General features: G+C 40.2%; 1 protein-coding gene across 13 annotated transcripts in view; it reads right to left on the bottom strand.

Annotated features, from left to right (window-relative positions):
* RAPGEF1 (Rap guanine nucleotide exchange factor 1) overlaps nucleotides 1-27,053 on the bottom strand; it is a 195,932-nt gene that overhangs the window by 55,506 nt on the left and 113,373 nt on the right. For 7 of the 13 annotated variants that reach the window (XM_074210861.1, XM_074210862.1, XM_074210866.1 and 4 more), the window contains 4 exons: nucleotides 26,767-26,950; nucleotides 25,721-26,227; nucleotides 11,452-11,639; nucleotides 8,566-8,724 (listed from right to left, as the gene is read on the bottom strand). In XM_074210861.1, the coding sequence (XP_074066962.1) occupies nucleotides 8,566-8,724; nucleotides 11,452-11,639; nucleotides 25,721-26,227; nucleotides 26,767-26,950 (1,038 nt within the window). The remainder of the gene's footprint in view (nucleotides 1-8,565; nucleotides 8,725-11,451; nucleotides 11,640-25,720; nucleotides 26,228-26,766; nucleotides 26,951-27,053) is intronic. The other 6 variants (XM_074210871.1, XM_074210858.1, XM_074210864.1 and 3 more) reach the window with 2 other exon arrangements.

Genomic DNA, 27,053 nt, shown 5'->3' with positions numbered 1-27,053 from the left:
AAGAACACTGAGCATCCAAGTCAAGTGGGAGAATACACATGCTCTCTGACTGCCAGAAGACAGGAAGTCAACTGAGGCTCTCATAATACATTCTCATGTAAAAAGGATCCCTCCCCACCAACAATACATTTTGTTGAAACTCTGTCTGCTCCTGTCCTGACCAGCCAAGAGCTGAGGTAGCAACCTTCTTCCTATTGAGTAAATAGATTTCTAAAGTCAAATCCTAGGGAAGAATATAAAGAGGGCAAATAGTTATATCATCTGCTCAACTGAAAGCATGAAAGTGGGAAAGATTTTTGATGCTGGTTTTCTCTCCCTTCTCCATTAAATCAACAAGTACCTTTCAGGGAAAAATCGAATGCCTTAGACAGATTTTAAGAATGAATTTCTGCCGGGAAGAAGCTGTTTTTCTCTAGGGTGTATTTGACAAATCCTCAACTTAACCAGGATCAGAAGCACAAACTGATATGTGATTGAAAAAAAAAAGCCAGTGTGGGGATGTGGCAGGATAGGAGGGGCCTCCATACTTGCAGCACCTGCCTGATGATGACCAAACCAACTTCTAAGAATGCCAGATTCAAGGCAGGCAACCTGGGTTCAAGACCTAAACTAGTAGCTAGTGATTAGCCAATGACTCTGAGCAAGCCACTTCATTTCTTTGAGACTCAGTTTAAGCATCTATAAAATGGGGATTAAAAACCTCTAACGCTGCCTGCCTGAAAGGATAATGGTGGTGGTGATGGCAAATTGAAAATCTTTCGGGGTGGCTAGGTGGCATAGTGGATAAAGTACTGGCCTTGGAGTCAGGAGTACCTGGGTTCAAATCCAGTCTCAGACACTTAATAATTACCTAGCTGTGCGGCCTTGGGCAAGCCACTTAAACCCCATTTGCCTTGCAAAATCCTAAAAAAAAAAATCTTTCATTATCATTCAAGTTTGAGGTCTTGTTATCTTTATCATTGTTTTACTATCATAATCACCATCATTACCACCACCACACTTTTTCCAATAGGTCTCAGAGGTTAGACAGAACCTGGGAGGAAAATGGAAGAGTTTTGGAGCCAACATAATCAAACCACTTAGGGAAGATGAATATTAAGTAACTATAGAAGAGACTAAAACCACTCCAAAAAAGTCAGTATTTCCTGACTGTAGAGTTATTTGCATCTCTTGCCAGTCCAGTTGTCTAAGCTGGGTCAGCAGCCTGATCTAAGCCTCTTTATTCACTTCCTTCTTTCTCTCTTTTTCTGGTCCAGTTGTGTGAGCCTGTCTTTATGGAGGATGACTGGTGCAGAAGTTCCCACTAAACAGCAGATCAGCAGGATGGAAATGTACAGTCTTACAGAATTGCCTGAGATACAGGGAAATTAAGTGATCTTCCCATGGTTACAAAGCAAGAATATGTAGATATCTGAACCTAGGACTTCCTGATTCTACGACTGGCCCTCTACTATACCATGTTGCTTCTTCAACCCCCTCTCAAGACCTATATAATAATGACTTACATTTACAGAATGTTGAAGAGTTTGTAGAGGGCTTTTCATACCAGGATCTAATCTTTTTAACAACCTCATGAATTAGCGATCTAATAGGTATTTTTATTCCCATGTTACAATGAAGAATTGAGTTTTGGAAAGGTTATGTGATGTGCCCCTGATCAAGGGGCTGGTATCAGAGTGGGATTTAAACCCAGACATGTTTCTTCAAATTCAGTACTCTATTTTACTCTTCCATCCTGACTCTCTTCTTCCACCCTCATGGGAAAAAAAAAAAAAACAATTAGTAATAACAGTAGGTACCTAAAAAGACTGTCATGTCCTGTATGACTGCTCTGAAACTCTCACTTTCTATCCCAGAACCCTCCTTTCCTATCCCCTGCTAAGCTCCCTGGCTTTATCACGTCTTCTCTCTTTTTATTTCCTCCAAGACTGTCTTAGTAATTCATAGCAATGCTGTCTGACTATCTGAGGTTTCCCAAATAGTTCTTAGAAAACTAAAAGAGAAGAGGGACTGATAGGGTCCCACTGAGGCCTGTAAAGGGAAGGGATGCCCACTGAGCATTAGAATTATAAATTAGAAACTAGGTCTTCTGATTTGAAATCCTTGTCCTTTAACATTCTCAAGAAGGTGGACTCAAACACTTTCCTCTCTAGATTATATAGGGAATAACAAATAGAAAAAAAAATAACTTTTTCACTATTTTGTTGACAGAGAAGGATAGCATGCTACCCAGAAGTTACAGTCTACATTAAGGCAAGCCTTCTGGCATGAACATATGTGCTGGGGCACCAAGACTTGGGTCTGACATCTCAGAGTTATCCTACTTTTTACCTAAGGGGGTGTACCAGCTGCTTTTATGGAGAAGAGTGTGTGTGTGTGTGTGTGTGTGTGTGTACATGCACATGTCTGAATACATATGTGTATTAGAGGAAGAGGTAGGAAGGGAAGATTTTTTTCTAACTTCTTTGATCTCATATCTTCAGGGCACATACATATGAGCCTGATAATTATAAAAAGGTATTCTTATAAGTGTTTAATTTTGTTTTAAATTATTAGCAAAGTATTCAGGGATTCAATCCAAATCTTACAACAATAAGACAGAAGAGCATAGAACACACACACACACACACATACACACACACACACCCCACTGTCAAAAGAAGAGATATGGGAAAGAGAAGCCATATTGGGAATTCAGCTGTCCAATTTGGAGAGGACTCAGAGATGGGAATAGCTGCAGAGGGGCCAGTGTTAGGGGGGGGGGGGGAAGAGAGGGGAAAGACACACAACCTGTGCAACACAAGCCAAACTGTGCAGGCTGAGCTGAGAATACAGCCCATGGAAGAGCTGGGACCAGGGTCAGGAAAATAGACAAGGGGCAGCAGAGGACCGGATCACTCTGAAGGACTTGGACAACAATACAATTACAAAAATGAACAGAAAGGAGCATATTGTTTGAAAAAACCATTCCCATCAAACAAGGTAAGTGAAAGAGTTATAGAAGAAATGACAGAGAAGGCATTTTTTGTTATTCACTTCGGTGCCTTTAAAAAAAAATTAAAATAGCTTTGAGGATATAGGTTTTAGAACTGGAAGGGACTTTTTACATCATTCAACTCAACTCATCTCATTTTATAGATGAAGACTGACACTCAGAGAGATTGAGTGATTGCCCCAAAACCATGCAGAGAGTTAAATGGTAGAAGTGAAATTTGAACCCAGGTCTTTTGACTCTAAATACCATTCCAATCTTAACAGAGATTATTCAGGATCATATCTCCAACAACACAGTTTCCCAGTCTCTTTACTGCCCTCCAAAAGTGCCATCCATTCCCCACTGAGCCTGAAATGCTCTTTCAAGTTACCTTCACCTACACAAATCCTACTCACCCATTAAGATCCAAGTCAATTGGCCTTCCTTTGACAAGATCTTTCAGATTGTTCCCAGCTAGCAATGATCTCTTCCCTTCCCAGAACTCATTCAGAACATCTGCAGCATTCATTGGGTCCACTGAGATCAGCTTCGACAGCCTTCTCTCATCCTGTTGTGCTGACTTGTTCACACTTAGGGTATTTAGCTTCACCCCTGTTTATGTCTTTTTTTCTCAAAAAGAATGTAAGCTTTCCCAGGGCATGGAAATCTTTCTTCATATCCCTCTTGTAATCAATTGCCAAGGATTCATTAGGTGCCTGCTATGGGCCAGCTGGGTGCTGGAGATACAAAGACAAGGGCCAAAGAGTGGCTGCCTTCAATTAGCATACCTCTCAAATGGATGAAACAGAATGGGAATAGCATGTACATGAGTGTATCAGACAGTATGTGAATGTGTGTGTATGTTTGTGGGAGTGTGTGTGTGTGTGTGTGTGTGTGTGTGGATAGCTATATATAAAATCAAATAATATATAGAATATATAATAAATACAATTTAATCTTGGGGGAGATTACTATAAGGCACCATAAACATTTATAGTTTTAAAAATTATTGTTTTTCAGTTGTTTTCAATCATGTCCTACTATTCATGACCCCATTTGGAGTTTTCTCAGCCAGGATACTGGGGTGGTTTGCCATTTCTTTCTCCAGCTCATTTTTCAAATAAGGAAAATGAAGCAAACAGGGTTGAGTGACTTGCCCAGAATCACATTGCTAGGAAGTGCCTGAGGTTAAGTTTCTGAATTCAGGTAGATGAGTTTTCCTGACTCCAAGTCAGGTAACTACCTCAATTACACCCCCCCCCCAAACAACAACCCCACCAAAAGACCTAGCACTAATAAAGAAAGATGACGCTCTCCCCAAAGAGAGTAAATAGTAGGTGCCTACTATGGAATAGAGGTCATCATCATTATCATCATCATCATCATTTAATAATGATGATGATAATAGTAAATATTCATATAACACTAAGTCTGTAAAGTGCTTTAGATATATTATTTCATTTTTGGACTCATGAATTAGGATGTCAGTGCTATAATAATTATCCCCATTTTAAAGATGAAGAAACTGAGGCAGAGAGGAACTTGTTAAGTATCTGAGGCAGGATTTGAATTCAGGTATTCCTAATGTTACTTCCATCTATTGGGCTAACCAGTTGCCAAGCACACAGAGTATAATGCTTTCAAAGGTTCCTTAGAGATAAAAGGGGTAGAATTCTATAGTCTGAAGATCCCTCTCCTGAGGAGCATGTCCATAGTATCCTGTCTTAGGAACAGGGAGGGCTGCACTCTACAGTTTTTAGCCAGAGCTTCAGGATGCTTCTTGAGGTAGGTGAGATGCCATTAATCAAGGCAGGGAAGGATGAGGGGAAGAGAAGTCTGTGCTCTATCAGTGATCTATCTGATCTGATCTCTGCATTGGCTTTATTTCTTTGTGTAGATTTTAAAGGGTTTTGCTCTTTTGTACAAAGCAAATTAGGAATAAGACTCTCATGTTTATTAGAGGAACTTAGCTTTCTCTTCCAGCAGCTAGCACAGTGCAATGCAAAACTGAACAAATACATTAATTTAATAATTAGTACTATTGCTTTTTATCTGGTAGATGTGTATGGGAATAATATTTAGATCTCAAATCTAAATTTCCTTTAAAACTAGTAGGTGCTTACAACTTATCCTTACAGTAGATCCAACAATTCACTTATATAAGCTTTTCTGACAGCAAACTTATTGTAGAAAAAGGGCTAGGGAAGTGTAACTAGAAATACTTCTGATGTCTTTAAAGTGGTCTCATCCTTTGATATCCCCTGGCTCCCTGTGCTGTGAACAGTCTGAGACCTAAGCATACTATAGCACAAGAGTGGCCTGTCCAGGGTTAAAGGGTCTTTCTTGGCAGCATTCCAAACTTCAATAGCTGGCTGTGTGTCATTTCTTAGGTACTAAGGTTAGAAAGATGATTAATGCAAGGGTACTATGCTAGATCAAACCACCTTTCTGTATTTCAGTGTGCCAACTGTCAAATATTCTAAGCATTTAACACATGACAAGATGTCATTTTGGGCCCTAGCTGCAATCTTCTTTTTTCCTTTTTTTAGGTTTTTGCAAGACAATAGGGTTAAGTGGCTTGCCCAAGGCCACACAGCTAGGTGATTATTAAGTGTCTGAGGTCAGATTTGAACTCAGGTACTCTTGACTCCAGGGCTAGTGCTCTATACACTGCGCCACCTAGCTGCCCCTGCAATCTCCTTTTAATGAAGCATTTTCATTTGGCCAAGCCCCTGGAATCTTAACAGTCTTCTCCAATAGGCTACTTTCCAACTCCTCTGGTATCCTTTTATATATATATGTGGTGTGCCCTTCCTTGGAATGGAAGCTCCTTGAGGGCAGGGACTATTACCTTTCTTTGTATCACAGTATTTAGGGCAGGGTATTACTTAATAAATAATTATGGGTTAATTGGAACATCTACTTTCAAATATGTCCCGTAGACACTATTGATGTGTTTATATATGGCAAATGATTCTTTCTGTTATCTCCCTCCTCTGAAATTTCTATTATTTCCAAAGAAAAATGTCCCACTCACTTGTGATTGCCACCCCAAACTGCTTCCAAGGGTTCTGCAGAAGTTGCTCCAGGACAATTCTGACTTAGTTCCTGTGCCTGGATAAATAGTCCAATCAACAGGACATCTGATAAGGAAGGCTGTGACAGGAGGCCTGCTGGGGGATGCCTGCCTAGACAATAGAGCATGGGGTGGGATCCTGGTCTTCTATGGCATGGGGAGATAACTTTACTGTTTGCTATGGGTTCTAAAGCAGGAAGAATCTAAATTCATGTGTTCTTGACTCCTGGTCCAACTCTCTGGAGTCCTAGACTCTGCACCTACTTCTTCTGTAGGAGGCTTGATATAAATAAGACTCCTGTTGTAGTTCTTAAGGTTGAGGAGAATTTTTGGGTGATATATAATAGAATGTAAGCTCCAGGAGGACAGGGATTGTTTTGATTTGAGTTTTTTTATTCCCTGGGCCTAGTACGCTTTGTGGGAGCTTATCAAGTCCTTGATGAATTAACTGAACTAACTTCCCTAGAGGTCACAGTGATCACAAAGTAAATAAGGGGCAGTTTAGACTCAGAGGTCAGGGATTTATTCAAGGTCACAAAGCAAGTTATCAGCAAAATCCAGACAAAAAAACACCAGGAGATAACTCTAAAGATTTTAAATCAGGAATTCTTAACTTTTTTTTGTATCCTGGAATCCTTTAGCTGTCTGATGATACCTATGGATCCATTTTTTTTTAAAGTTTTTGCAAGGCAATGGGGTTAAGTAGCTTGCCCAAGGCCATACAGCTAGGTAATTATTAAGTGTCTGAGACTGGATTTGAACTCAGGTACTCCTGACTCCAAGGCCAGTGTTTGATCCACTGTGCCACCTAGCTGTCCCCAATGGATCCATTTTCAAAAAAAAAAAATTTACGTGCATAGAATAAAATTCATGGGAATATGAATGAAACCAGTTATATTGAAATAAAACTATCAAAAGTATTTTTTCTAGTTTTTTTTTTTGTAAGGCAAACGGGGTTAAGTGCCACATAGCTAGGTAATTATTAAGTGTCTGAGACCAGATTTGAACCCAGGTACTCCTGACTCCAGGACTGGTGCTTTATCCACTACGCCACCTAGCCACCCCTATCAAAAGTATTTTAAAAAAACAACCAAAAAAAAAAACTCAACCATATTCACAGATTCCCACTCCTGACCCTCAGTCCTCCTCGGTTAAGAACCCTTGGTCTAAAGGAAGAAGATAGGTTTTACTTGTGCCTTTTAGGTAAGGAGTGAAATAGTTTCAGATTTTCTTATATATGAAAGAATAACCATAGAATATAGATGTAGTTTTTTCATGTATCCCCTTTTTATATTTATAAAGTACTGTGAAATAGGCAAGGATTATCTCGATTTAAAAATCAACAATAACTAATTACTTTGATAATGTAGGATGGTGTACAATGTTGGACCAGGCTCCAGGAAAATGTGTTGAAATCCTTCTTCTGATGCTAAATAGCTGTGATCATTTAACCTCTCTAAGCATTACCTGCCTCATTTGTAAGAGGAGTACATATCTCAGAGCTGGATGCTTGTAGTACTAAAAATAAGATCAAGGATCTAACAGTATTTTGCAAAATTTAAAGTGTTATATTAATGTTAAACACTACTTATAGTTTCCAAAATACTTTACATTCATTTTTATCTGAGATTTGCACAATAATCCTATGAGATTGACAGTATAGATATCATACTTCCCATTTTAGATGAGAAAATTTAGGGAGATGAAAGACTGACAGCAGATTATAGGATTAGAATACAGGTTGTTTGATCACAGATTAAACTTGGGGAAGGGACTTTACACTTAGTCCAAACCTTTCATTTTACAGAAGAGGGAGCAAAAATCAAGAGGTTCAATAATACCCAAGTAGCAAAGGAGGAACCTTCATCAAAGCTTTGGATTTGAGGGTAGAAAAAGACCTCAACAGCCATCTATCCAGTACTCATTGGTTCTATAAAACATTAGTTTCTTTTTCATTGTCATCCTACCAATCTATTACTCTAAACATTGGCAAACTCAGGAAAATGTGTTCTCCCTTCTCCTAACTACCTATATTGCTTCATAGACAGTCAGCAGCTTTTTATGCTTAAAGACAGGAAAACTACAGAAGTGAGGCAAGGAGGAGTAGAATGGACAGCATTAACACTGAGACCTTTTTACCTTTCTAAAACAGCAGAATGCCTCCAAGTATACACCATGGTACAACTGCAGACTGGAGAATCAGACCTAGGGAAGCATCTGCCTGAGTACCTTAAAGTCAGATTCTCACTATCTGCCCCCTTCAAGATAAACCTTTTAATCCAGCCGGGCCTTGGACAGACAACCTATGCTCTTTTCCTTTTTATTCCTAGACTGCCAACTGAAAGGCAGAGCTGGGGTTTTCTGCCCAGCTGTGTTGTTTCTAACTGGATCCCTGATGGCATGGACTCCATTGGGAGGCATTGGATGCAGACAGAGTCTGTCTGGAGAACTGGTAGAGGCACCAACATAGAAACACAACATGCAGGAGGTAAAGAAACTGGAGGAACAGACTCACCGAGTGCACAGGGAAGGAGCTGTGCCGGCTGAGAAAGGAGTTAGAGATGGACATACCGAGGCCCTGAGTGGCACTGGTGTCCTCGGGCGTGAAGGGCACTTTAGTTGGCTGGACACAGTAGGAGACAGAAGAGAAGGAAGAGGCAGCATAGGAGGCCTGCTGGATGGAAATAAGAGGGCAAAAAGGGAGGAAGGATAAAAAAAAGCAGAGATCAATAGAGTGTGAATAAAGGATAAGTGGACAGGCCAGGCCAAACAAAAGCAAATTCAGTCTCTTGGGAGATGGAACACTACTTCCTTGGGTTAGCTTATTCACCTCCCAGTGCCTGCTGCATATTAACTACATTGGATATCCAACACTGAGTGCTGGAAATATTTTTCCAAAAAAGTACACTGAGGCCTACTGGATTCACATCTTGGAATCTCTCTTCCACCAACCCCAACACCAAAAAGCTCTGCCCCAAGCTCCCAGAACAAGGAAGAGCTACAGCCTGGAGGAGAAACCCAAGTAGCAGCCAATGTGTACTTGTAGGGTGTGCATGTAAGAATTGCCTTTCTGCTTTAGGAGAAAAAAAGCATTTTGGTTATAAATGAGATCTCATAGCATAGCAAGACAGTCTTTTGGGCAAACTCATCTAGTATTGGGCAAACTCATGTCTAGCATTATGAGTGTAAGTTCTCTGTATGGATGCCCTTCCACTACCATTTCCTAATTTTTTTTTTAAAGCAACCTTCTTTCTGTCATCTCATCATTATTCAGTGAACTGTCTGGTGGTGAGATGGGCAGATTTTATTTCCTTTTTGCCAAAAGGGAACTGCATGCCTAGGAAAGGGAATGAGCTTGCCCAAATACTCAGGAGGTGAGGGGCAGAGCCAGAACAAGACTCCAAGTCATTTGATGTTCACTCAGGTTCTCTACCCTAGACTTGACTGCCACTGAGAATAAAACCAAATCAAACCAAAACATTCCTGTTTAGACTGATGGTGAACTCTGGTTGAAGAATGGGATGCACATTTTTAGAGCTGGCCAATATGTTATAATGTGTCATTTGGTTATACTAATTTTATCACAGAAGAGGTCACTGCGAAGTGACAATTATATTTTTAAAAAACCTATTCATAAGACATTTTTAGAAATGACTCTTTCAGAGTCAGCTAGGTGGTGCAGTGGATAGAGCAACGGCCCTGGAGTCAGGAGGACCTGAGTTCAAATCTGAATTCAGACACTTAATAATCACTTAGCTGTGTGGCCTTGGGCAAGCCACTCAACCTCATTTGCCTTGCAAAAAAACCTTAAAAAAAGTGTTTGCTTTTTGGTAATAAACTGATTCAGTTTCACCAGGGATATCCAAACACCAATGCAGATTTTTCTCATGGACTTAAAAGAAGCAGGACCTAGGAAAAAATGCTCTATAAGTTAGTGATAGGCTTTTGATGAATGATAATACCAGCCCTGTTCCTGATACTAAAGAGCAGGTACAAAATGGAATTTACACTCCAATTGGCTTTTGCTTCCAGGAAAGGGCAGGGCAGTATCTTGGGAGTCTCTTGAAATAGGGTGGGGAAAAAAAAAGTCACCCAGCATACCAGGATATTCTACTTTTTCTTGTTAAAGAGGTGCCACATTGGGTGGATGAGAAGCAAAACATCATATTTCAGGCTGAGTTCCCTTCTGGGAGCCTGATTTTTGCTAGAGGAAGGAAGAGGGCTGAAGGGTCCTTGTGAGCCATCCCCAGGAGCACTTCCTGGCTCATCCTGCCAGTCCTCTAGGCCTCTCCAGACCACTCTCGGTAGACAGATGCTCCTAAGTTTGGGTTTGGCTTTGGTACTGACTTTTTGTTGTTGTTATTGATTACAAATAAAAACCATCCTTCAAATAGGAGGAATTTGAAGCAGTGAGCTATCATGTATTGAGCCACAGACATGGAGTTGGGAATGCTTGGTTTTTATCCTGCCTTTGACGGGATGCTGATTAAGTCACAGCTTCATGGCTCTCTGCCTCAGTGTCTTCATTAGTAAAATGAAAGGGTTGGACTAGATGCCTTTAAAGTTCCTTTTGGTTCTAATCTAGGCCCTATGATATGTTCAAAGAAGAAACTAATACAGGACAACTAAAATACAGGATTGGCTCTGTCTAAAGTAGAGGTGAATTTGTCTTTAAAAAAATTTGATAACTATTTCAGAATAAATGGCTTTCTTTTTCATTTATTTTTTTTTGTACTAAGAAATATTATTTTGAAAAGGAGCTCATAGGTTTCAGCAGGCCAAAGTGCTCCAGGGAACAAAAACAAACCCCAAACCTATGACCAAAAGTCATGCTCTTGCTTCAATGCTGGGTTTTCACTGGACCATTTTATGGTCAGAGCTAGTCTCTAGAGAGGGTGTTCTGTCTCATTCCTGTCTATAGCACCAGACAGTTTAGAAGGATGTTTACCATCACTGTGATCCCCCACATCTCTGCACTATGCCAGGGTGGGGGGAGGAGGGATTAGTCCCATGAAATAGGCTGGGCCTGGGTTGTCCACACACAATTCCCTATGCCCTGGTTAGGTTCTATCCTCTTGGGAGGGGTAATTTCAGAACTAGAAGAGAGGAGGAAGAGGGATAGTGAGCTTCAGTAGAGAAATGTCCTTTGTGCACACACCAGCACAAACTGCATAAAACTATCATCAGGACAGCAGGGTCAGCAGTAGCTTAGTTTTTGAGTGAACCTACAGAGCAAACCAAACATCAGAGCCTCAAATGGTATGCAAGGACCATCCCAGCTCATGGAGATGCAATAAGAGGACCTGAAATTCTTGCTTGGGAATGAGAATCATTTCCCTTGAGGAATTTCTGAGGCCACCATCAGGATGGCATTGGGCAGGGTCCAGGGGGTGCCACTTACCAGCTGCCTCTGCTTGGGGGGCAGGGCAGGGGGCGGGGCCAGCTCCTGGGTGAAAGAGTCATTAAAGCCGTAGACCTCCATAAGGTGTTTGTTTTTCTGCTGGTAGATGTGCTCATTCTGGGGCGTCTGGTAGAACATGGAAGGCTGGGGCTCTGAGTAGTCCTCGAGGAGCTGCATGTAGGCCAGCACTGAAAAACAAAGTTTGGTTTGTATCTGGAGCCTGGGAGACTTCCTCAGGCTGACCCCATGCTGACAGTCATGCCAGCTCTGACTTGCTCCCTTTGTCTAACCTGAGTCTGTTCATCCCTCCTTAGGGCTTTTGAGGGTTCACTGTCCCAGTCTCAACGTCTACAGCAAGAAGGAGAGCCTATCATGAGCCTCCACCTGAGGCACTCCTGCTGCCACCACCACTGCCAATTGGGGGCGTTCAGAACTAGACTTCAGTGCCTTACATGCACACCTTAACATCATTCTCTCAAATAAAAAGGTATAATTCAGAAATTGCTGACAGGACATGTCGTGGTAAGGGTTCTAACAAATCTTTGAATGAGGCTGAAAATTTATCATATTCCTACTGGGTAAAATTAAGTATCATTCTTTTTTAAAAAATTTGCTTCAATGAACAAAATTCTGTTTTTCTCTACTTTCCCCTCTTGAGAAAAAATAAACAAGAAAGAAAAAATAAAACAAAAATCTTGTAAAAAAATGCAGTCAGGCAAAACAAAATTTCACACTGGCCATGTCCCCAATATATGACTTATCCTAAATCCATCACCTCCCTTTCAGGATGCAGATGACATACTTTGCTATTAGCTCTTTGGAATCATGGGTAGCCATTATGATGATGTGGTGTTCTTTAGCATAAACATCATTCTAGGTCTGAGAGCTAGAATTACAAGACTTGACATTGCTACTTAATTCTTAAATGGTCTCAGGCAAATCTCTTTCCCCTCTTTGGGCTTCAGTTTCCTTATCTGCAAAAGGAAAGGGTCTGACTAGACCTCAGAGAGTCTTTCCCTCTCTAAATTTATGATCCCAAGTTCTCCTCAGCCTGAGGCAGGAACATCCCTTGTCAAGGCCTCAGGGATAACAGAAAGAACACTGAATTTGGAGTCAAAGTATCTTGGTCCGAGTCTCTGTTTTGATACTTATTAGTGACCTTGGATGGATTCACTTCAACCCTCTGCCTAATTTCACTATTAGAAAGCACTTCAGAAATATTAGCTATTATCATAAAGAAAATTACAAAAGTAGTTCCACATGGTTCTCTAATGCTTGTCTAGAAAGTGTTTTCTTTGCAATAATCTTGAGTAGTGGGTAAGATTTATTCCCCTTTTATAAGAATCATTGGCAGAACTCCAACCCAAGCCTTCTGACTCTGGGGGAGCTTCTTTTGACAGCTGGTAGATGGGGGGCTAAGGGGCTTGGCTTCTAGTTCTGCTTCTGACTCACACTGTGTGACTTTGGACAAGTCACTTAATCTTTCTCAGCTCAGCTGTTAAAAAGAAAATATGGATAAATGGTATTCACTATGTGTTACTGTTGTCTCTAGGATCAAATACAACTGCCCCTGTTTGGCATTCAAAGCTCTTCTACAAAGCCCTGGGCCCAACCTACCCTTCCAGCTTTATTATGAAGGACTCTCCCACTATTCCTCACAATACATACTGCACTCCTTGTTCCTAGGCCTTGTTCCCTTCAGAGTTCAAATATCCTTCAAGATCTCCCCAATGCCTTTTCCTCAAAAGAACCTTGTCCTTGCTTAAAGAGGCAGCCTGGTATAGTGGGTAAAAGCTGTCCTCAAAGTCAGGAAGACCAAAGTTCAGGGCAAATCACCACTCAGTCTGGCAGTTCTCTAAGACTCAAAGGTAGGGAGAAGCTGTTAACTTGCCTTGGCAGAGGGAATTTCTCCATTGAATATAATGATGAAATCACAGGTCTGAGCCCTATCCTGATCCTGCTTGTTCTATTATTTATTAAATATGTATGTGTTGTCTTTCCTATAGAATGTGAACTCCTTGAGGGCAAGGACAGTCTGACTTGGGCTCCGTAACCCCCAGCCCCTAGTATTGTGTCAGATACTTAATTGACTCTGGCTGATCGATTATTATGGATTATCAATTTCTTATTTGGAAGTTCAAGGACATCTTAAAAAGATGGGAAGAGTTTGGAAGAGTAAACTGTCTGAGAGAATGCCTCTTGGGTCTTTTTCTCTAAAATCCCTTCAGAAAACCTTTTGCTTTCATTAACTTGAAAATTCTGAAAAGTACCAACTATAATTACCACCAGGTCCATTTCACTGTGCATTTGTCTGAAGCAGTAGCATCAGCTTGCCTGGAAAGGTGACCAGGTCTTTATTTGTTCTATAAAGTGTGATATACACCTAAGGAGGTGTTTTAAAGCCCAGTAGACTTAGCCTGGGGAGGTGAGAAATCAGAACAAAGAGCTCAGCTGTTGTCTGTCGGGGTGATCTCATCCTGAGGGAGGCCCTTCCTATATCATAGCAGGTGCAGAAGCTCTAAGCCCTCACACGAGGGCATCAACCTGCAATTCATTAGGCTTTACAAGTTCAATTGCTAAAGTCACCTCGGTTCGTTTTGGCAGAATCCAGAGGGTTTCTCTGAGAAGCCAACATTTCATGGCCAGCAAATGATCAGATTTCTGACAAAGGCAGGTTTTGGCAGGTAGTGGTGGCCAGGCTTTTACCAAAACAAAGAAATGGATCAAGCCATCAAGTGACAGGAACCTGAATCCTAAGACAGACAAAGCCTGCAGACAAATTTCTTTGGTTAGCTTGTATATCCTAGGCACACTTTCCTACAGAAGCACCTAATCAGTCCTTGTGGATTGAGAACCTAGGCTGCCCAGCCCTTCCAGACTTGACTTTTTTCAAATTACTTAATTACTTAACTCATAATTATGTAATTACTCTGGCTATTTGGGCTTAAGGTATTTGCAAGTCTTTGGATGAGAAGGTAATGTAGGAGAAGGGTTAAAGTCTAGTACTATAATGTAAATGAATTAAATTGAAGCAAAAACTTAATACTTTTACTAATTAGAATGCTAAAAGTTGTGGCTTCCATCTGGGAATGTTAAGATCCATACATAAGGGATTTCCATGGACCCTCACAATAGCTAGTAGGAGGCAGAAGCTTAGTATAGTGGATTTGGATAAATGGATGGATGTGTGGACTTGGAATCTAAGGACCCAGGGTTCCAAACCCATCTCTATAATTTACTATACCCCTAGCAGCATTTGTAGACACAGCCCCTTAGCTTTTCTGAGTCTCAGTTTTCTCTTTTTTTTGTAAAAAGAGAGAATCAGACAAGATGGCCTCTAAGATCCCTTCCAGAATTGCATGAGCCTAAGGGACTCAAGAATTGTTAGACAATAGAAATTAAATTATAGTACAGACATTTCAAGTGATGAAATGCATGGGAAAGAAATTAAGATTTTTTTAAACCAAGGTATTTTAATCTTAGGCTACTTCAGTATCTGATAATAATAATTATTATAATTTTAATATACTTTCAGGTTTCCAAAGTACTCTTTGCCATAACAAACTGGTGAGGAATGCAGTGCTAGCATCTTTGAATTCTATCCACTTTATAGGACTGAGATTGAGGCTCAAATAAGTTCAATTATTTACTCAGGTTCACAAATATCTAGGACCTTTCAGAATCAAGACTTTGAAGTCTCTAAGACCAGACCCTTCCTACAACACTACTACCTCTCAAAGGGAGCTGAAATTCAGAAGTGAATCAAACAGGCTTTCTCCCCAGGGAACTACTTCAAGAAATCTTTTTTATGTCTGAAAACAGGAAAAGTGAATTTATATTTTCAGGCTGGCATAAAGGCAGGTAGCTCAATCAGGAACCAAAATGGAGCTTAGAGAAATGAATAAGGGGCAGTGACTCTGAGCTGGTTAGTTAGGAAGAGTGGAAGCTTCTCTTTTTCTTTCTTAGCCCCCCTGTGGCTCCAGGTGCCCACAGAACATTCTCTGGCTGATTTCAAAGTCTCCTTTTAAACATCAATAGACATTTTTAGCAGCTGGAGGACATGGAGCTCTACAATAATGGGCAGTGGGGTAGGAGCAGATGATGGCGATCCCCGTTACATGAGCTCAGCCTCTTGGGTACTGCCAACACAAAAGCACAATTCTTGCGCTAGTTTCAACTTGCTAAAGCTCTAAGGCTGATTCCAAAGAAAATGCTTTGTTTCTATCCTCATCCCAGACACAGCTTCTGGCTATATAATGTTTTAGGAAGACAGAACTTATAAAGGCTATCTTATCTTAAAGTATCAGCAATTACTCTCCTTTGGATAAAGAAATGGAAATGGCATACTGAATAAGGATGCTGAACTGTGAGTCAGGAAGACACAAGTTCAAATTCTATTTCAGACACTAGTTATGTGACTGAAAAAAGAAAAGTTATTTCTTTACTCAGTTTCCTCAGTTGTAAAATCTGGTGATTTAAAGAAAATGGTCAGGGGCAGCTAGGTGGCGTAGTGGATAAAGCACCAGCCTTGGAGTCAGGAGTACCTGGGTTCAAATCTGGTCTCAGACATTTAATAATTACCTAGCTGTGTGGCCTTGGGCAAGCCACTTAACCCCATTTGCCTTGCAAAAACCTAAAAAAAATGAATAAACAAATAAAGAAAATGGTCAGTGCTTAATTAGCCCTAAGGGCTCTTTTAGTTCTAAATCTATGATCTCATGAAAACTTGGAATCAGAAAGCCCTTCATTTATCACCTTGCTAGGAGAAAATGGACAAGTTCTTTAATCTGAGCTCTGGTTTCCTCCAAAAAACTGGGGAAATAATAGCACACAGGATTATTGTCAAGATCCAGTGAGATCCAGTATAAGGTTTTACAAACCTTAAGGCATTCTGCATAAGCCATAATCAACAGTATCCCCACTATCATTCTCTTCCTCCTCTTCCTCATCATTTTACCAAACCAAAGGGTTTTCCATTATGAAAGGAGATTTCTCTTAGGAATTCCCAAGTCCAGTTTCAGAAGCCCAGCAAATCTGACTGTGTGAAAGGGGCCCTCACAAACAGGCTCAAGAAACACGAGTGGCAGGCATCCCTGAGCTGACTAGACAGAAGGGAGCTGCAGTGGGCGCCTGAAACCAAGGGGGAGTGTGGGTTGGCAGACTGTAATTATGAAAACTGGAGCCTGTCCAGGACACTGGTGCTCAAATGCCTGCCTAGGGAGGAAGTGCCTGGTCCTTTGACAAACTGTGGTTTCTTGATTTCTATAGCTTATCTAAAAGATAACAAGGGTGAGGTGAAAATAGGGCTGGAATTCCCCCCCCTCCCCCATCAAAAGCTGCTGAGGTTTTCATAATTTTGTTAATCCTCAAGACAATCCTATTCAGTAGGTCAGGGAGAACTGTTATCTCTGCCAGAAGCAGGTTAAGTGACTTGGCTAAGGCTCTCCAACTAAGAACTAGGCATAGAATGCTGATGTCCCCCTACCATACTATGGGACAGTTCTGGTAGAGTCCTCCTTAACATGACATTGAGATAATAGCTTGATGCTTATCTAAGGGGTCAATGTGACATATTGAATAAAAATCAAATGACCATTTACCTCAAACTAAGCTAATTTTAAAATAACAATAATGATAATCATAATAATACCTAGTTGTTTTTTTTTACTAAATTTATGACCTTGTCCTTGAAGATAAGAAAAATTTAATTCCTTCTCAATTTCAGAGAAACTCCCTCTGTCAAGCCAAATGGGCAACTATAATTTAAGAGTTTCAAAGTCATCTGGATGCTTTCAATAGTTAAGTGACTTACCCAGGGTCACTTTGCCAATGTTTGCCAGAGATGAGACTTGAACCCAGTTTATCCTGATTCGTAAACTGCGTCTGTCCCTCATTCCTGACAAACACATATGGCTTTAAGATTTACAGACTATATCACTAAATAGTATTCCTCTAGCTTTGGAGACAGCTCAGCTCAAAAACTTTAACTTGTTCCATTTTTCCAACTTGGGCAGGTTTACCTGTTCTCAGGCAGCCTGGTAGTACTCTCTCCTGGGGTCTCACTTCAGCCCAACTATAGCTCAGAACTTCTGACCTCAAGTGATCCACTGATTTCAGCCTTCCCAACAGCAGGGATTACATACAGGCCTGCACCACTATGCCCACATCCCACAGACCATATCAAAAGGCTATCTCCCTGGATTCTCATGGTTGTCCTGGGAAGCATGTATTATAGAAACTACTTTAAAGTACTATAGGAACTTGAACACTGAGGTGGCACAGAGAATAGAGCTGGTGTCCTTGTTCATTTTTAGCATCTGAAGAGGACCAATAATATCAGGAAAGTTATGTCTTGACTTGCATTGAATCTGTGCAAAGTCATTAGCCCTGTCCTGGAGTCATCTTTCTGAGTTCAAATTTGGCCTTAGACACATTTTTTTTTAAAGGTAATAAGTCTTTGGTCTTTGTTCAAACTCCACAATTCTTTCTCTGGATACAGATGGTATTCTCCATCACAGATCCCCTAAAATTGTCCCTGATTGTTGCACTGATGAAATGACTAAGTCCATTAAGGCTGATCATCACCTCCATGTTGCTGTTAGGACAATATTCTTCTGGTTCTGTTTATCTTGGCTCAGCATCAGTTCATCCAAGTCTTTCCAGGCTTCTCTGAATTCCCATCCCTCCTGGTTTCTAACAGAACAATAGTGTTCCAGCACACACACACACACACACACACACACACACACATATATGACAGTTTATTAAGTTGTTTCCCAGTTGATGGACATTCACTCAATTTCCAATTCTTTGCCACCACAAACAGAGGGTACTATGAATATTTTTGTACAAGTGATGTTTTTACCCTTTTTCATAATCACTTCAGGGTATAGACCCAGTAGTGGTATTTCTAGATCAATTTTTATTGCCCTTTGGGTGTAATTCCAGGTTGCTCTCCAGAAAGGTTGGATGAGTTCACAGCTCCATTGACAAATGTATTAATATCCCAGATTTCCCACATCCCTTCCAACATTGATCATTTAGACACATTTTTTTTTTTACCAATGACTGTTACCAAGTTACTTACCCCTGTTTGCCTCAGCTTCCTCATCTGTAAAATGAGTTGAAAGAAATGGCAAACCACTCTAGTATCTTTGCCAAGAAAACCTCAAATGGAGTCAAAGAGTCAGATAAGACCAAACAACAACAGCAACCACTACCCTTACTTTAGAAATGGATGCTCAAAGAGCTTAAGAAATTTATCTATGGTCACATTGCTAATCTGGATCAGAAGGAAGATTTGGGCCCAGGTCTTTCTAATACTAAATCTGGCACTTTATGTACTACAACATAGTGGCTCAGTGTATATACCAGGAGGGTATATAAAAGGCCAAAACAAGCTACAGCATTCAATTGATATGCATGCCTTCTGATGGCAAAATGGAATGAAACATCCAGTCAACATTCCTGGGAGAAGTAAAACAATACAAAACATATCACATGCCTAACCTAAAGGAAAACAATTTCATTTTTACTAAAACTCCTACAGTAACTGGTCCTTGTTGTTTAGTTGTTTCAAGTTGTGTCTGACTCTCTTGTCCATTTGGAGTTTTCTTGGCAAAGATGTTGGAGTGGTTTGCCATTTCCTTCTCCAACTCATTTTACAGATGAGGAAATTGAAGCAAAGTAGTTTAAGTGACTTGCTCAAACTCACACATAGCTAGGAAGCCTCTGAGGCTGGATTTGAACTCAGGGAATGGATCTTCCTGACTCCAGATCCAGTTTTTTGTGTCATCTAGCTGCCCCAAAAATTGGTTCTTGACATAAAGAGTAGTAAATCTACCTGTAAAGGAAAAAAATGCTTATTTCCTTTCTGTTTGTGTTCTCCATAAAGGGTATCTTTCCCTTTTCCATGTCTGTGAATGCCCAATAATAAGTTCTAACAGGCCAGGAGTAAAATCATGTGTCTATTCTAGCTCTGCTACAATGCAATCCTTGTCTACATTTTTACATTCATAATAATGTTAGAAAAGGAAAAGAAGGGGAGACTGGGAATTCAGCATGGCAGACTGAATAAGTTAAAAGGGGGCACACTGTCTCTTTAAACACTCCCATTTACAATGGGAGATTGAGAAAATAGAAATGTTCCTGGGATTGTTCTTTGCAGACCCCTCCCCTAGTGCTTGGTTTTTAATGAGACATCAAATCAGAAAGCAAATGGGAAATTACATCATTGGTCTATAAGATCCAGAGTACCCTAGCATCGGTATCTTCCATGAAGGAAGAAAGGAGAAGTCTTGGTTTCTTCTATGAAGGGGGCATGTTCCACAGTGATGATGACAGAGGTAGGCAAGACCTCTCAAGCTGAGCTATAGAAGGCAGCATCTTTGTTCTTAGCCTCAGACATTTGGAAGTAGAATGGAACCCTAGGTTCACCAACTCCTAATCCAGAGCATTTAGAATTTGATCTTTATTACCTTGCTCCCTTAAATACTTTAAATGTCTAAAATAACCCCCACCAGGCAGTGTGAGGAGTCAGGAGAAAGGGAAGGAAAAATGCTAAAATTTTTATTCCATAAATCATAGAATCTCTGTCTAGAGCAAGGAAAGTTACCCTCTTGTGGGAAGATGAAGAGGGAAGTATGGAAGTGTTTCTTGTATGAATGGGGTGAAGCTGGCTGAACCAGTCAATAAGTCAAGGCACAAAAAGGCTAAGAGTAGCTTCAGAAACTATATTAAACAGAGGTTGATGGTTCCAGGAGGAAGATAAGAGAACAGGAAAACTAGGGGGGGCTTTCACCAAAGGAAATTCCATGGCAGATAAGAAAAATGAAACAAACAGATGGGGGGCTGTTGACATCTTTCTCAACACTACCCACGGTCAGACAGCACAATATGTGATTCAAAAGCATCACCCACTTAAATATGGGATCAGGGACAAGTGTCCTCAGTCAGTCCTGCCAAACAACCTCACATCTCAAGCTGTATTACAGCACTTGTTACTGTAAATGTTTGCAAACTAAATGGTAATGCTGGCAAACAGGTATTGCTCCAAGAGTGATGCTGTTTCCAGCCTCTCCCCTTTCCAATCCTACACATTTAGCAAACTGATGTTCCTAAAATACAAATCTAATTCCCTCTCCCTCCCCCCACCTTAAAACCCTTCAATGACTTCCTATTGCTGCTCACATAACATATGGCTCTTGATTACCTTTCCGGTCTTGCCTCATATTTACTATAACCCATTTTACACACTATCATCTAGTCTTATTCATGGTTCCTTGTATTTAAGATTTGATTTCCAAATTTCATGCCTCTGAAAAGCGGTCCTCCATGCATAAAATGCCCTTTAGTCTCCCTTATGTCTTGAAGAATCCCAAGCTTCCTTTGAAGTTCAGGAATCATCCCCTAAACTATGCCTTTCCTGATTGCTATGGTTAGTAGTATTTCTCCCTTTAGAAAATATTTTGTATATTCTCTATAATTATAATAGTAACTTTATTCAAAAAGTGCTTTTAATATTTGCAAAATACTTGTAGAAATCTTCTCATTTGATTCTCACAACAGATCTGAGCCTGGCTCTATTATTAATCCCATTTTATGATGAGAAAACAAAAGTTCAGATAGGTTTAGTAACTTGCTCCAGGGTAAAAGAGCAAGTAAATGTCTAAGGAAGGATTTGGAACTATGTATTCCTGCTTCAGAGTTGAACACTCTTATCTATTGACTACTATGATGCCTTTTAAGTAACAACTTTGTATTTGCTTGTATTTGGTTGTATGCTGTTAGACTGTAAGCTTCTTGAGGGTAGGAACTATTTTGTTTTTACTTGGTATTACCAACACCTAGCACAGTTCCTCTCCATTGAAGAGGTTTATGACATAGGTAGGAGACTGGATTGAATTGTAGAGAGTAGAGAATTATTCTGAGGAATTCTAGCTAAAGACTGTGATAAGCATAATTTACTTTTTTGAGGGTGGGGGCCAGACATTTCAATAATTTCAATAATACAGGAAACTACGGGTAGGACAGCAACTCCCATCACCAAAGCAGATCAGCACAAAGTCTGTATCTTAGAACCTCAGGGGGCTGTTGCCTGGGGTCCTGCAATGTTATGCAGTTTGCCCTAGATCATGTATGTGTCCACTACATGAGAAAAGTGGGACTGGAACTCAGGATTATTTCCTGAGTCTAAAACTGGCCCCTTATCCATCTACTCTGTTATACTTGCCCCTCTAATTCAACTGATGATGTCAGATCAACATTCAGAGTAGAACCCAGACTGGGCAATGCAACCTCTTTTCTCTATTTCTATAACTGATTCAACAGACAAAGCTTTTACTCTGGAGGAGTCAACTGACCTCCATTTTAGCCCTGATTGCCTCTCCTGAAAGAAAGCAAGCTCCTTGAGGACAGGGGCTGTTTCTTTTTTATTTTTGTATTCTCAGTCTCTAGCACAGTGGTAGGCACATAGTAAGTAATGAATTATAAATGCTTGCTGATAGATTTGTTGAAGTTTTAGAGGGTATTATGATAGTACAGAAGATGGTTTAGAATGCTATTTTAGAACAAGAGTGTAGTGGTTTATTCATATTACCCATAATATTAAAAAAGCCAGGCTTACAGAACTGGCCAATTTTGACAGAATGGGGCCACTCATTAGCTTTATAGTCTAAGCTTCAGCTATATTATATAAGGAACCTTTTATTATATAAGGAAAATAACTCTTCATGTAACATTGATTCTTCTACTTCTGGACTACAAAGACTATTGCAAAGAATTTAGGTATTAATGGACAAGTCACATAGTATGTTGGAAAGAGTAATGAAAATCAGAAGATTTGAGTTTAAAATCTCACATTTTCCACTTATCTATGGAATTATAGGCAAATCCCTTCCCTCTTCCTCGTTTCAGTTTATTCATCTGTAAAGTAAAAGGCCAGACTAATCAATCTATAAAGATCTTTTCTCTAAGTCCTATGATGAGCTAACCTACAAAGGTGAAGGCAGAAGGGAATAGTGAAATGGGTTCTAAACCAGGAGTCAAGGAGACCTTGATCCTTGTACTTGGGCAGGTCCCTTCTCCTCTGGAGGTATTAGCTTCCTCATGTGTACCATAAGGGCCTTTTTAGCCTTAATATTCTGTGAAACACTTATTCCTGCTTTGTGACCTAAGATGACTTGAAGATGACTTGATTTCATGATAAGGATGTTCAAAAATCAATTCTAGAGACCTAGTTAAATAATGCTGTATATAACAATCATCTCCTGAGGGGGAAGAATTATGTTTTCCCCCATCCCCCACATATATGTTTGTCTGTTTGTTGCCTTCCCCCATGTTCTAACAATCTTCTTAGCCTATAGAACCCCATCAAGTGTCATACAAGCTGTGAAGGCTACATAATTATTCATATAGAATGATAATTGATTATTCAGTACAACCAGAAATACTCAGAAGCACTTTGCCCCTAAGTTATAGGTTAATGGCTTTGGGGCAATGAGGAACAGCTGGGTCCCATTATTACCCTCTTAGATTTATGTGCATACAAATTGGCTCACAGAGATTTAGCAGACTGCCCTAATGGAATTTAGGTTTGGGGTTCAATCCTTTAAAGTTTAGCTCAAAGGCCACTTCCTATAGGATGCCTTCCTAAACCTAATGAAGCAAATTCTCTTGCATTTGTTTTGCACATATAAACACAGCATCAAAGCTCTAGGGTTGGAAGGATCTAAGAGGTCACTAAGTCCAGTATGTATACATGATATCACCTCTGACAGAATATACATTCATTTCTCATCTTAGCACCTAGTACAGCTAAAGTATTTAATAAATATTTATTGAGCAATTGATTGATCTATGTCTAGGCAGTTCACTCCTTTCTGTTCCTACAGTCCCGGCCTGTATATTTCCTTATCTCACCACAAGGGAAGGAGAGTGAGTGAGGATGGAGAGAATAAGCATTTATATAGTGTCTGTTATGTGTTAAGCACTTTACAATATGATCTCATTTGGTCTTCACAACAACATTGAATGGTCAATGTTGTTACTTTCCCCATTTTAGAGTTGGAGAAACTGAGAGTTGAGGAACCAGAGACCCATGACCTGACCAGGGTCACATAGCTAATAAATGTTTGAAGCGAAATCTGAACTCTGATATTCCAGACCTCAGTCCTGAAATCCTACACACTGCATCAATGGCTGCTTCTGACGTGGTTTTTTGACTCATGTGGAAATCAGGCAGATAGATGAGAACAAAAAAAACATTTTATTATGAACTATATAAAGAGCAATGAGAGTCAAAAGGACTGACTTCTCATCTTGCCTGTATTGATGCTGAAAAAAATTCATCTTAGTGATTAAGAACCATTAAGGTCCCTTTCAACCCCAAATTCTAATATTTGTTTAAATTTTAAAAATGCAAATAATGCTAAATACAACTGAGGATGTGGTCCATGATGTAAGGTCTTTCTTTTGTCCTTTGGTCATACTTAGTTATACAGTTTCTAGAAACTGAGGATTTATGGGAAGTAGACTGCGATGGGAACTAGTTTTCCAATCTGGACCAGGTTTGAGTCCCAGTTCTGCTACTTATTACCTGCATCATCTTGAACAAACCACTTCCCCTCTATGGTCCTGTTTCCTTATTTGTAAAATGGGGGTGGGGTTGAACCAAATCTTCTGACTTTCTGTCTTTTGAGCTCTTTGTCCATGACTCTAAGATTCTATAGCAGGTAGAACTAGAAGAGGCCGTTAAGTGATGGAGAGCACAGTTTGTGTGTTTAGGAAGCACAAGAAACCCAGCTCTGATTCTGGCTCAAGTGTGTGGCCCTGGGCAAGTGACTTAACTACTTTCTGTCTTAGTAGACACAAAGATCCCTAAAGGTCCTTCTAGCTCTAAGCCCCATGATTCTACCCTGGATCCCATTCTCAAAGGAGCAAGACTTCTGGGGGGGAGGCATTTTAAGACTTCCTTTAAGATATGAAGCACCAAGAAAATGCTCTGGAGTTTGCATCCAACTAGTTGGATGATTCTGCAACTTGAACTATTCTCAGGCAAAAGAAATCTTTGTTCTTTTGTTAAGCAGTCAGTTTTACATCATAAAACCAGCTTTCTCACCATGCTTTGTTACATCTGGTTTGGAATAAACAAAGAATAACTGGCCCATGATGTCTTGTAATTAAAGTTTAACACAGACACACACACACAAACACACACAACTAACTGGCTTCCTTTCAATTCCAATTAAAATCTCATCTATAGGAACTTTTCCCCAACCCCTCTTAATCCTAGCATCTTCCCTCTTTTAATTTTTTCCTATTTATGTTGTATCTAGCTTGTTTGTATATATTTATTTGTTTGTTATTCCTCTAGTAGTTTGTGAACTCCTTGAGATTTGGAACTGTCTTTTGCCTCTTTTTTTATCCTTAATCATAACTTAGTGTAGTGCCTGATATACTTTTAGGTGCTTAATAAATATTTACACACACACACACACACACACACACACACACACACGAGACTTTTCTTTACTAGCACCCCCTCCCAGAGAGGCCATATTTGGAACAAAATTAATAAAATCAGTATTCTTTTCTAAAAGCTAATCATAAATTAACATGATAATTAATATGATAAAAGCTCACATTAATAATGAACATTCTTTGTTAAAACTCCAGAAAAGGAGTGCTATCTCTATTTTATAGACTGGAAAATCTAATTATAAGGATAAAAAAGAAGCAAAAGACAGCTTCAACTCTCAAGGAGTTCACACACTACTTGCTCATGATCATATGGCTAGGTAAAGAAAGCTACAGTCAGGATGAGGAGTCAGATCTCCTACCTCAAAGACTCAGAACTGGAAGGGAATTTGGCAATCAATTCACCTAATCCCCTTATCTGACAGATGACTAAAGCCTGGGGATTTTCTCAGAATCATCCATTTGATGAGAAATGAAGTCTAGTTTCAAATCCTGGACTTCAGGCTTCAGATCCTATATATTTTTTGTACTATATAACATACTGCTCTTTCACAAATTCTTATTCAGTGAAGTTGAATATCCTCAACATAGGTTAATGCCTATGGAGCAATAAAGACCCTTCAAGGCAAAGGACAGGAAGTACCTTAGTCCCTGCAAAACTCACTGATTAAGGATCAAGCAGGAAAAGAAAGAAAGAATCAGAGAAGGGACGAAAGAAAATAATGATAACACCTTACATTTGTGAGTTTACAAAGTACTTTCACAAATATTCATTCTCTTATCAAAAGCTTACTGTGTTTGTTCTTCTTCTCAGGTAGCGGTGGTGGTTTCTCAGGGTCACCTGTTGACTCAGGAGCAGCAAAATCAGAAACAAACTCAACAGGGGCTGAGGAGCCCCCTTGCTGGAAAGGGAGGACAGCAGCAAAAGGTGTGAAAGATATTGGCTGGAGGGAGGCTGGGTTCTGGAGGTCATCCTCCATGATGTTGTCATATTGGGAAGGGTGCCTCTCATAGGAGACTCTACAGCCAGAGCTGTCTGTGGTCTGAGAGGCTGCACTCCTACGCTTCTTCTCAGGCAGGGCAGGAGGCATGTCCATAGGATGCACTGTGGGAATGAGATTGCCAAGCTCCAGCTGTGGGGAGTTGCCTGGTGGCAGCTGGAAAGGACGTCCATGGAAAGGAGAGCCAGATTCACCAATAGATTCTGGCAATGGGCTAAGGTTACATGCTACTTGCTGAGGTATCTGGTCAGCAGTGGAGAGGTCTTGTTGTAGAAATTCATAATCAGGGTCATAGTGATCTACATGAAATGAGAGAAAAAACAAATGTACTTGTTATCCAGGAGGCAAATCAAAATCTTACTCCTTTACCCATCAATTCTCCTTACCATTCTCACCACCCTTTCCCCCTTTTACAATCTCTTGTATTATTGATATTCTTGATATTCAAGATATTCTTGAGGAAAAAAAAATCTTTGTTCCTATCCTTGTAGCAGCTTTTTGAAGTCCCTTAAAAATTTTTTTTTGGGAGTATGCCTTGTCAAGAAATAATATCAATAGCTTCCTTTACATTATAGAATTACGATCTATAGAAACAACAAAATCTAAGGAGGAGCAAAAAGCTCAGGGCCAGGAGTGGAAGTGGGAGGAAAGAGGCCCAAATGATTTGGGTTGTTAATTTTCAGCAGTCGGCTTACATAAATAGATTATACCATAGGTGTGGAAACCAATAGTGACAGTGGAAAGTTGCCAAAGGGGAAATGATATATACAGAGGTTTCTGGCTCTAGTAGCTACACAACAGACTTGTTAGAGCCTGCTTAATATAAGCTCAGACTCACCTAGTGTTTCACAGCTTGTATTCCTGGAGCACTGCCCACTGTCCCGATCCAAGGAGGACAGCTGCTCATCAGACTTGCTTAGCTTTCCGATGCTGCTGCACGGGGAGAGGCGAGGGGACTCCCCACCATAGGAGTGGCTGCCTCCAGACAGCCTCCTCTGTGCATAACAATCTACATCAAAGTCCTTGGATGAAAAAGGGAGACAAATTCAAATCACTTCAGAAATAGCACCAATTGATAAGGAGGGGAAAAAAGTAGGGGAGTCACAGAGAGGGAAGGGAAAGTTC

This window comes from Macrotis lagotis, chromosome 1 (genome assembly GCF_037893015.1).
Source record: "Macrotis lagotis isolate mMagLag1 chromosome 1, bilby.v1.9.chrom.fasta, whole genome shotgun sequence".
Classification (NCBI taxonomy): domain Eukaryota; kingdom Metazoa; phylum Chordata; class Mammalia; order Peramelemorphia; family Peramelidae; genus Macrotis; species Macrotis lagotis.
This window is presented reverse-complemented; position numbering and strand designations above follow the sequence as displayed.